The sequence below is a fragment of the Megascapheus bottae genome, chromosome 6 (assembly GCF_031878675.1).
Source record: "Megascapheus bottae isolate mThoBot1 chromosome 6, mThoBot2.hap1, whole genome shotgun sequence".
NCBI lineage: Eukaryota > Metazoa > Chordata > Mammalia > Rodentia > Geomyidae > Megascapheus > Megascapheus bottae.
The window spans coordinates 48,598,331-48,610,370 of record NC_143514.1 but is presented as its reverse complement, the minus strand read 5'-3'; the positions used below and the strand labels follow the sequence as shown (position 1 = coordinate 48,610,370).

The window sequence follows — 12,040 nt, the reverse complement described above, 5'->3', positions numbered from 1 at the left end:
ATTTTTTCTTAACTCAGGAGGCTGAGATCTAAGGATCATGGTTCAAAAGCCAGCCTGGGTAGGAAAGTCTCTGAATCTTTTTTTTTTTTTTTGCCAGTCCTGGGCTTCAGCTCAGGGCCTGAGCACTGTCCTTGGACTTTCTCAAGGCTAGAGCTCTACCACTTGAGCCTCAGCACCACTTCCGGCTTTTTTCTATGTATGTGGTACCAAGGAATTGAACCCGGGTCTTCGTGCATGCTAGGCAAGCACTTTAACCACTAGGCCAAACTCCCAGCCCCGTCTCTGAATCTTTTTCTGTGAAAAAGTGAGAAGTGATGCTGTGGCTCAAGTGGTAGCCTTGAGCAAAAGAAGCTCAGGGATAGTACACAGGCCTAGAGTTCAAGGGCCAGGAGCAGCAAGAAAAATAATAAATAAAAAAAAATATATCTTAAGCCTCACATTGGTTCATGAGAGCTATTAGAGTTAACCACACCAGTGAGTAACTACAGTTACCTTTATCAGAGTTCTGTAAGTGATATGAAACCTCAAATTTAGATTTTTTAAGAACCACAAAACACATCATAGAGATTATATTGATGAGTCTAATTTTTCCATGCATAAAATTTCTTCAGATCATAACCTTTTTTTTTTTTTTTGCCAGTCCTGGCCCTTGAACTCAGGGCCTGAGTACTGTCGTTGGACACTTTGCTCAAGGCCAGTGCTCTGCTACTTGAGCCACAGTGTCACTTCCAGCTTTTTCTGTGTATGTGGTACTGTGGAATCAAACCTAGGGCTTTGTGCATATTAGGCAAGCACTCTACCACTAGGCCAAACTCCCAGCCCAGATAACAAACTTTTTGTACTAAGGGAGTATTATTTTAAAAAAAATTACCTTTTGTACAAAAGTGTTGAACAGGAAAAAATACTGAGCACAGTTTTTACAATTCTCTGGGACATCTTTATCCAAAAGAGCAAGCAGTACTTCCAGTAACTGATGAAGGCTTTTTAACTGGTTCCAGGAAAAAGGAAATTACAAAAAAGAGAAAGGAAAAAAAAGAAGACACATTTGTAACAGGATTACTTTCATGTAAACCACCTTAACAGAAGGAAACTGATACAATTCAGTCAGATTAAGATGGATTTATGCTTTGGAAAGTAAAAACAGAATCACCAGTTTTACCTTTCAGGAAAAGATTGGTATAATCAAGGACTAAAGGAAAACCTAGTTTCATTTCCTCAAAGGCATGTTCTTATTACCTAGAAGTGACATCTTCTTTAGTCAATTTTATCTGTGTCTAAAAAAAGGTGACATGTTCAGGAGCTCCTATTTCTGAATCCCTCCCTCCACTAGACTACTTCTTCACATAGTCACAGATGCAAAGAATAAAACACAGACACAGGCAGAGAGGCTAGAAATCAAGCCAATGGAGTGCATGGAAAGCAACAGCCTGACAGGATGACAACGGCAATACTGACTCAACTGGGAACTTACTTGAAAGCCCGCTGACGCCTCATGGAAAGCTTTGAAAAACATTTTATTTGTTTAGAAACCATTTCTGGTTATGACATTGCTTCTTCTTTCCCTCCCACCCAAAATGTTTTTTGGACAACTCCCTAGAAATCCCTCAGTGATGTATTAGGACCAGGCTTACTACTCTTATTAGCTTCTGAAGGTGGCATTCAGACTTCCATCTGTCCTGTCACACTCATTATAAAAATGGTAAAATTTAGCATCTAAATAGCACTTCATTTTCAAAGTACTTTGGAATATATATAATATATATAAAGGGAGAGCCATCATTTTTACTATAGGGAGAAATAAAAATAAACAATATGATTGAGGTGGGTATCAGAATTTACTCAGGCAACTGGCTTCCAAGCTTGTATTTTTCACCACCTTCCCTGTCCACTAATTGGCTCTTCTGCCTAAGAGGCTGGTAGATGCTATGGCCAATAGCAAGGCTGCACTAATTCTAATCCTTCCTTTTTTCCTTTGGTTGGTTAGCAAAGGGGATGAAGAAGCATAGCAAGAGAGTTTTTATGTTAAGGATTCTTGAGGCATCTTAGGAAACTTCTATAGGGTGTCTTAGGGAAATGCTATTCAAAGTCTGAAGCAATTTCCAATAACCAACTTTAGATATTCTGTATCCAGGTTAAGGTTTTGTTTGAATGATTCTGATACTTATGTTAATGGAAAACTGCTTTACAGTACACCAAACTTCTTGATGATTCCTGGAACTGAGACAGAACTTTCCTGCTAAAGGGCCTATTTTGGCATGTTCATTTTGGAATGAACAAAGCTCTTGAATTTGTCTGGTCTAACAGTGCACACAGTGCTAAGGGAATTAAGTGCCTAAGTACTAGGCACTGCAGCTGGAATGTTCTCCTAAAAGGACAGGATCAAGGCTACATACAAGCAAAGCCATATTTGAAGTTGAAGCAATTCCTAGAATTTGTATTTAGTTCACTGAAACACTCTGTATCCAGCCAATGTTTGTGAGGAGCCAATGTGTTCTGCAAATAACATTTTTCAAAGTTTTCCATGTAGTGCCAGCTGTTTGAAACAGCAAACTTGGGGAATAATTGCTGTACTTCTTAGGACAGATTGAATATTCATATTTGCAACGTATGCCATTTATTTTCCTGACACTTTGGGGACTGAGAGTGAGAATAAATGTCATAGCTTGTTTTAACACATGTATGTGGCACTGTGAACCAGAAAATACATTGTAGAAAATAGGGTGAAGAAAAAAAAATTCAGAAGCAGAGAAACAAAGGTTTGGGAAATAACAAGAGACCCAAGAAGGAATTACTAATGGCAGTGTCCTTGAATGAGTGGCACTATTTGATTTGTTGCCAACAGCAAGTTTGATGGGGATAAAGCTTATGAGGAAAGATAAAGCCAGGGGTGGCTCAACATATTAGTCTCTGTTCAGAGAGATCTAACAAAAACTCTTGTGTGGGCTGTAAACAGTAGTGTTCTAGAGAGAAAATATTGAAGCAGACAGAAAGCGAATCTGAACCCCTAGCACATTTTGCTTTCCAGAACATGAGGAGGAAGGGACAGAATGAATGCCTTCTGCCCTGATATATTATCAGAAAAATCATTACAGAACATTCTTGTCACATACAAAATGCCAAGCCTCCAATTCTAGGATCTCTTTTTTATTGGGTATACTGAGAACATTTGGCAAAAATAGAATGCATAAATGAAAACTTCAAAGCGTTACTGACCTTATCCTGATAAAACAAGGCACTGTCTAAGGTCTTCTCCAGAATGGTGGCCACAGCAACTCTCACTTCTCTCACGCTACATTCTAACAAGAAAATTCTAAAATAAGGAGAAATAAGATGTAATAAAGGGTGGAATTACATAACCCCAATCTGCCCAACACAGTTCCTATTTAATATAGCCAATAAGCAAAATGAACACAAGGTGCTTATTCATCTGGAGAACTTAAGCACTCATAGACAAGTGGGGGTTCCTGAAGCTACCTTACTACAGCTCACTCTATACCCCCTTAACACTGCATGGAACCACTCTGCTCAAAACCCACTAGGATGCTAAATGGCAACTGTAAGAATCTTTGAACTATAACAAGCTTTAGCACTCTGGTAATCTTTAGCAGCGGCATTCAGCAAGAACCAGGTCAACTCTTTTGGGAAGATAAACTACTAGAGAGTGTGCATGAAAGTGCACACAAGAGACACCACAAAAATGTAAATAGATTCTGGATGTAGGTAATTCTTATAGGCAAATGGCTGGCGAGTCTCCCCAAAGTAAATGGCAAAATGAAGACAGTGCAGAGGTGAGGGGGATGAGGCATCACAGCATGTATTGAAAACTAAGACTCTTAAGAGACATATAAAACAAAGGCACATGTGTGGACCTTGCTGGGACTGGGTCTGGGTCTATACAAATCAATGGTAAAATAGTATTTCTAAGATGTTTTGTGGAAATATGAATGTGGGTGGGGATTTAAGATGATGGTATGAGAGGAGTATTACTTTTGTTTGTTGTGGTAATTAAAAAATGGCTACTTGCTGGGCTCTGCTGGCTCACGCTGATAATCCTAGCTATTCAGGAGGCTGAGATCTGGGGATTGTGGTTCAAAGTCAGCCTACGACTCTTATCTCCAATTAACCACCAGAAAACAAGTGGTGGTGGTGCTGTGTGGCTCCAGTGGTAGAGTGCTAGCCTTGAGCTGAAGAGCTCAGGGACAATGCCCAGGCCCAGAGTTCAAGCCCTAATGACCGCCCCCCCCCAAAAAAAAGGCTATTACTTTTTAAAAAATTTTACTTAAAATAGAAGAAAATGACCTATGTGGTATGTGTCAGAAAATTGGTACAGGTAAATGACAATGAACACTGACAGTTTAAGCTGGGGATGGGTGTATGTGAGAATTCTTTCTTCTGTTCACATTTGTGTATGTTTCAGAATATTCATCAGGAAAAGCTTTCAAAAGACCCAACAGTGCATCCATCATGTTAGCAGTTTTAATTCCTTTAGATAAATTTGCAATGGTTACTATGAATTGAGTATTTTATAACAACTACACTTAGAGCTGGGCACCAGTGGACCTCACCTATTATTCTAGCTACTCATGAGGTTGAGTATTGAAGATCTTGTTTTAAAGCCAGCCTGGGTAGGAAAGTTTATGAGAGTTTTTGTCAGTCAGGGGGTTGAACTCAGGGCCAGGGTACGGTCTCTGAGCTCTTTCTGCTCAAGGATAGAGCTCTGGTGGTAAACTGGAGAAAAGAGTTTCATGGACTTTACTGCGTGGGCTGGCTTTGAACTGCTTTTCTCAGATCTCAGCCTCCCGAGTAGCTAAGATTCTTATAGACATGAGCCACCAACACTAAGCCTCTAAGAGACTCTTCTTTACAACTAACAACAAAAAAGCCAGTAGTTGTCTGTGACTCAAAAGGTAGACTGCTAGTCTTCACAAAAGCTCAGGGACAGTGTGCTCAGACACTGAGTTAAAGCCCTGGACTAACACAAAACAAACAATAAACATCCAAAAATCTATACTTAGAAAGCTGCCCATAAAAAGAGGTACATGGGGGCCGGGAGTTTGGCCTAGTGGTAGAGTGCTTGCCTAGCATCCATGAAGACCCATGTTCGATTCCTCGCTACCACATACATAGAAAAAAAAAAAAGCCAGAAATGGTGCTGAGGCTCAAGTGGTAGAGCTCTAACCTTGAGAAAGTCCAAGGACAGTGCTCAGGCCCTGAGCTCAAGCCCAAAATTGGCAAAAAAAAAAAAAAATAAAAAAAAAAAAGAGGTACATGGCCAGATTTGGTGGCTCATACTGTAATCCTAACTACTTAAGAAACTAAGATCTGAGGATCACACAGTTCAAAGCCAGTCCAGGCAGGAAAGCCTGTGAGACCTTTATCTCCAATAAACTACACAGAAAAGGCTGGAAACGGCGCTGTGGCTCAAGCGACAGAACACTATTCTTGAGCACAAACAGGCTCAAGGACAGTATCTAGCCCCTGAGTTAAAGCCCTAGGACTGGGAAAATAAAAAAGAAAATTAAGAAAAAAAGAAAGAAAGAACTAGGTGGAGATGTTAGTCTTCAGTTACAGATATTAGAACAGGCTGACCATATCAAAATCATAATGTTAAAAAAGAAAAACACGATACCACAACTAGAAAATACCACACCATGAAACTGTTTCATGCACAAAATAATTAACAATATTGTATAAAGTTACCCTCAGGTTGTGTGTCTAAGGTGTTTATGAAACAAAGTAAATTTATATTTAGACTTGGGTCCCATCCCCAGGACACCTCTATGTATCCAAACATTCTAAAATACAAAACAATTCTGAGGCCCTCTAGTCCTAAGAACTTTAGATAAAAGCTATACAACCTGTACAGAATATATGTAGTTTTTATTTATAACTATGACATCCTAAACCATCTTCAAAGTTGTAGAATAAGATGTAAACAGAGAAAAAATACTAATTCATTAAACATATGAATCCATAACATTTTACAGTGATAAGTACTTAGTCCTCATAAAATTATTAGATAATTCACTGGTATCCTGACCATCAGAAATATTGAGAGACCATAATATGTCAATAAAAGAAGATAGTTTCTCAGGAGTATTCAAGGTCAAGCACACTTTCTTTTTTTTTTTGTTGTTGTGTTTTTTTTTTGTTTTTGTTTTTTGCCAGTCCTGGGCTTCAGCTCAGGGCCTGAGCACTGTCCTTGGACTTTCTCAAGACTGGAGCTCTACCACTTGAGCCTCAGCACCACTTCCAGCTTTTTTGTATGTATGTGGTACCAAGGAATCGAACCCGGGTCTTTGTGCATGCTAGGCAAGCACCTTAACCACTAGGCCAAACTCCCGGCCTCAAGCACACTTTCTATGACAATCCAACACCTAAACAATACTCAGGAACCTCCTGGAAAGATATCTGGAACAAAACTAAAAAATTGGATGAAAGTTTATGTTTATGGTAAATTCCAAAAGGATGACAAACAGTTATTTCAAAGAACTGTATAGTAGTGAGCTGATGTGGAAAGTTTGAGGACTGAGGCAGAGGAAAGGGTGATAAAGGAGAAAGAACACTGTCTCACCCATACTGAAAGTATTTGCTGGGTCCCCATAATGCTGAACTCCCCAGGGATATTATAGGCTTGATGTGATAAGCTTGACACATCATGCAATCAGTGACTGGAGTAAAAAAGGCAAATTATTTTTTTAAAATATCAAGTATAGGAGCTGCTGCTGTTGCCCAAGTGGTAGAGTGCTACTTTGAGCTGAAGAGATCAGGAATAGTGCCCAGCCACAGAGTTCAAGTTCCATGGCAGGGGAGGTGGAGGAGGGAAGGGATGGAGGGGAATATTAAGTGTATAGGTAAGATTAAGTGTATAGGTAAATGTTGGTTAATTGTTGCAAAATAACTTTTTAGCCAGAGTCTAAACAGTTAAACAGGAAGTAAACTGTTTCGTAATTTCAGTTTGTTTACTATTATTTGCTACCAGACTGTGGGTCTCCAAGGGAAGGGACCTGAACACTCCTCTAAGCCAAATTGAGCCTCAGGGGACGTCCACTTGCCAGGAGGACATCATCATACATACAATCCCTGCAGTCTGTGAATCTTTGCTAGTCTAGTCCAACAGAGATGATGTGAGACTGGCTTAAATAACCTTCATACTGTCTTAGCGTTTAAAATGGACTCCAATAAGAAAACTGATTTCAAGTAGAAAAACAACCTCCTTATTTTTAATCATAAGAGACACAAATTTCTTTTAACGAAAAGATCTCAATACTTACTTTATTAATTCTCGTCCTTCAGAGCTAATAAAATATTCAACCAGCCATTGACAAGCATCAAAACTTTTTGAAAGTAACGCTTCAATAGTAGCAATCCATTCTTCAGTATCAACCCTTTAAAAAAAAAAAAAAAGCAAAAAGCAGTGTTTATCTCCAGCAAATAACCCCAGTGTCACTTCTATCTATCTCTAGTAAATGAGGTGGAGGGTAAGCTAAACATTCACTGACTACATTAACATGGCTCAGTGGACTCTCCTGCTCTGGTTACTTCTCATGTAACTCTTCTCTCCCCAGATAAAAATATATTAAAGGAGCTTTAGATTGGCAGAGTGCCAGTCTTGAGAAAAAGTTGAGATAACTCTTAGGTCCTGAGTTCAAGCCCCAGTAACTGCACAAAAACCTTCAGTTGCAAAAAAGGTTGCTATTCAGATATATTTATACACATTTGCATATGTTAAAACATTTATATTTATACATTGAAATATACTTTGTTCAAATATATTCATATTTCAATTTGTATGTAGTATTTTCATGCTTCATTGCTATAGCCTTTAATGTTCTACTTTATGGAACAAAATCTTTTGGCAGGAAAAGGTACCATGGCTGTATCATAACTCTACCCATGATCTCACACTATTCCAGAGCCCCCAAATGGTGACAGGAAACAAAATGGAAATAGAATGTAACATATAGACATGTTACATACTATTACATATAACAGTGACACCTAAACATTTGCCTAATGAATCCTACAGACTTTAAAAGAAGACTACATGCTTCATTTATTTTTTCAACTGACACTTGAACTCAGGATCAGGGCACTGTCCCTTGGCTTTTTTGCTCAAGGCTGGTGCTCTACTACCTGAAGGATACCTCCATTTTTTTTTTTTTCTGGTTAAGTGGAGATAAGACTCAAATGAACTTGGATTCTCATATCTCAGCCTCTAGAGAAGCTGGGCATAAACCACCAGCATCTTTCTTCTTTTTCTGTTTCTTCTTTTTGTGTGTGTGTGTGCTGGTCCTGGGGCTTGAACTCAGTCCCTGGTCCTTGTCCCTGAGCTTTTTTGCTCAAGAGTAGCTTACTATCACTTGAGCCACAGCTCCACTTCCGGCTTTTTGGTGGTTAACTGAAGGTTATGGGGCTTGAACTCTGGGCCTGGGCACTTAACCCTAAGCTCTTCAGCTCAAGGCTACTACCCTACCCTTGAGCTGTGTCTCAAGGTTTCCGGTTTTATAGTGGGTAATTGGAGATAAAAGTCTCAGGGACTTTAGTGCCTGGGTTTGCTTTGAACCTTGATCCTCAGATCTCAGCCTCCTGAGTAGTTAGGATTACAGGAGTGAGCCACCGCACCTGGCATCAACGTTCTTTACTCTTCACCCTAGTGAATAACTACTTTCCCACAGCCTGTTGTATACTAGGTGCTAGAGATAGAAGCGAATCATATGTAAGAAGTAACTGATATCTAGTTCCCATGACATCACTCTGAACAAACATCTTGGTTCAAAGCCTCTCCAGGATATCCAACTAAGTAAATCCCAAATGTCCTACTTAGATACTCCATACCAACTTAAGGAGTCCCTTACAAGTACTAGAAAAGGCAGCTTGCTAGTCAGTTATGGCACCTTAGGCATGTCTTGTCTGCTGCTTGGATTGTTAGAACAGTCCCTTTTCTACTTTTAACTCTCTGAGGAAATCAATGTTTTTAAAGTCTATTCTTGTCTTACTATCTAGATATGATTTTGCAGTTGCCAAAATCATAGTCAATTTATAACCAGTTTTTCATTTTCATCTATCTTTTCCATTAGACTGAACACTTGCTAACACCATGTTTCATTTGGTCATCTGAATTTATAAACTCACCCCTAACTCAGTTAACCAGTGCCTTTTATCACAACAGACTCATCACTCTCACCTGAGTTTTTTCTTTGTCCGTAGGTAAGTTTGAAAAAGGAACTGAATGGCAAGCTGCAAGCTCACCTTTGCCATACAAGGATAATATGGGTGCTTTAATTTAGTCTGAGAGGGAGGAAAAAGAATAGTTTGGTAGATTATTACAATTTACTTTGAACTGAAATCACATGACAAGGTTAATTTTTTTTTAAAATCTAGAGCATTAATCACAGAAATTATAGCACATGGAAATTTTTAGAAAGTGGCAACATTTTCATTTTTTTTTTTTGAATTTGTAAGTTAAGCTTTATTCTGCGCCTAGCGTCGAGAACCATACTGACCGGTCAGGGCCGCCTCTAAGATGTGAGAGAGGAGCAACATTTTCATTTTTTAAAATGAAGTCCTCTTCAAATAGTCTTTAGAGCATTCATTAGGATATTAAGCAATCAAGAGTTTAGGAATGTTTTCTTTTTTGTAAATAACAATGATAATTGAAAAACAAAAAATAGTGGGAAGTTAATTTTGAGGAATAAATGATTATAAATCATTAATATGTCTTCATAAAGGTCATTAACCATCAACATCTACCCTAACTACTCCACCTCAAAGTAGAGCACTTTAAAAATTCACTACCTGAAAACCCACTAATTTATAACCATAATACTCATCTTGAAGGCTGCCTATATCCCAGTGTGACTCAATAGGCACCTTTGTGGGAAATCCTTTTTGTACCTTTCTGTGCCACTTGCTTTCTTTTTAGTAACAAGGTAGTAATACTTACAGCATTCAGTGATGCTAAAGACAAAACAAAACTGAAATAATCACTACTGTACACGTCTCTATTCTTCATAAACTTGAGGTTTTCATCTCTCACCATCTACAAAACAAAACCATTAATTATTTTTAAGAAACAGGGTAAAGTATTCAATTCATGGAAGATAGCTCTAGTGAACTGGTTATGTAAGAGGTAATATGGGTTATAATTTGGTCATTCTTCCTCTAGAGATGATTATTTCAGTCTACTAACAGTGTATTCCTTTCCTACTAATAAACTTTCCCATCTTTTTTTTTTTTTTCCCCGACCTGGGGCCTGAACTCAGGGCCTGGGTACTCTCCTTGGACCCCTTTTTGCTCAAATGCTCTGCCACTTGAGCCACAGTGCCACTTTTGGTCTTTTCTGTGTATATGGTGCTGAGAAATTGAACCCAGGGCTTTGTGCATGCAAGGTGAGCACTCTACTACTAGGCTATACTCCCAGCCCTCCTACCATTTTTTATTTTTTTTTTAATTGTCAGGGCAAAGTATTACATTCGCCAGATAGTAGATACATTACTTCTCACACATTGATTATCCCTTCTCATGTTTTTGTCCCTATTTTCCTCCCTCTTCCCCCCATCATTTTTGCTATAAAGAAATTAAGGAATAATTTCTTTCTCTTAAATGTATATATATATATATATAATAAAAATACAAGACACTGTAAAAAGACAAACCTTTGGGGAATTCAGGGGGCCACTATGCAAAGACTAAAGAGATTCTGAGCTAAAATTCTGGGCAGGAAAGGACAGTTTACCCAAGTACAAGTAACTCCACGCCTCCCTGTCTGTTTTAAATGGCTCAATTAATTTTATTTTTTCTTTCTGTTTTCTTTTCTTCTGTAGGTCATGGGACTTGAACTTCGGGCCTGGGCGCTATCCCTGAGCTCTTCAGCTCAAGGCTACCACCCTACCCTCTTGAGCCACAGCACCATTTCAGGTTTTCTAGTGGTTAACTGGAGATAAAAGTCTCTTCATCTTTAGTTGCTGGGCTGGCTTTGAACAGCGATCTTCAGATCTCAGCCTCCTGAGTAATTGGGATTACAGGAGTGAGCCACCGCACCCAGCTTCTTTCTATTTTCTTTATTGTGCCTGGGGTTTGAACTCAGGACCGGAGCATTGTTTCTGAGCTACTTTTGATCAGGACTAGCCCTCTATTATTACTTGAGCCATTACTCTACTTCCAGCTTTTTGGGATTAGAGATGAGAGTCTGATGAGCTTTCCTGCTCAGGGTGGTTTTGAACTGTGATCCTTAGATCTTGGCCTTCTCAGTAGCAGGGATTTTTTAAGTGTGAGTCACCAGTGCCCGGCCTCAATTCTTTCTTAACAAAAGACTTCACATCTTTTTAAATCTCTAATTTTGGTTGAGTTATATAGCTTGAAAAATTTGGACTGAGTAAGTAGACAGTCCTGAGTTTAAATCTTTGTTCTGTGATTCTGGCAGGCCATTTCTTTTTCTGAGACTTAAGTTTTTCCATTAGGAAAATAGAAATAAAATATACTACTCTACAAATTCTTTTTTCCTTCTTTTTTTTCCCCCATACCATTGGAAGTGCTAAGGTTTACACTCAGGGCTTCATATTTGACAGTTACTTTACCACCTGAGCCACGAGCTTATTAGCCTCTTTCTTTTTGATTTAGTTTTTTTTGCCAGTCCTGGGCTTGAGTTCAGGGTCTGAGCACTGTCCTTGGACATTCCCAAGGCTAGAGCTCTACCACGTGAGCCTTAGCACCACTTCTGGCTTTTTTCTATGTATGTGGTACCAAGGAATTGAAACTGGGTCTTCATGCATGCTTGGTAAGCACTCTACCACTAGGCCAAACTCATGGCCCCTTGACTTTGTTATTTTTGCAGTCAAGATCTCAAGGGTTTGCCAGTGTCCGGCCTCAGACTGCAGTTCTCCTACCTACACTTCCATGTAGCTAGGAATATGTATTTACACCACCATACCTAGTTGGTGGTTAAGATGGGATTCTTACTAACTTTGTGACAGGCTAGCCTTAAGATTGTCTCATCTTTGCCTCTTTAAGTAATTGAGATTACAGGGAAGAGCCACCA

General features: G+C 39.1%; 1 protein-coding gene across 2 annotated transcripts in view; it reads right to left on the bottom strand.

Annotated features, from left to right (window-relative positions):
• The window catches only part of Usp24 (ubiquitin specific peptidase 24), a 127,302-nt gene that overhangs the window by 18,384 nt on the left and 96,878 nt on the right, over positions 1-12,040 (bottom strand). For both annotated transcript variants that reach the window (XM_090334752.1, XM_090334753.1), the window contains 5 exons: positions 9,947-10,042; positions 9,188-9,291; positions 7,275-7,388; positions 3,214-3,310; positions 872-988 (listed from right to left, as the gene is read on the bottom strand). In XM_090334752.1, the coding sequence (XP_090190878.1) occupies positions 872-988; positions 3,214-3,310; positions 7,275-7,388; positions 9,188-9,291; positions 9,947-10,042 (528 nt within the window). The remainder of the gene's footprint in view (positions 1-871; positions 989-3,213; positions 3,311-7,274; positions 7,389-9,187; positions 9,292-9,946; positions 10,043-12,040) is intronic.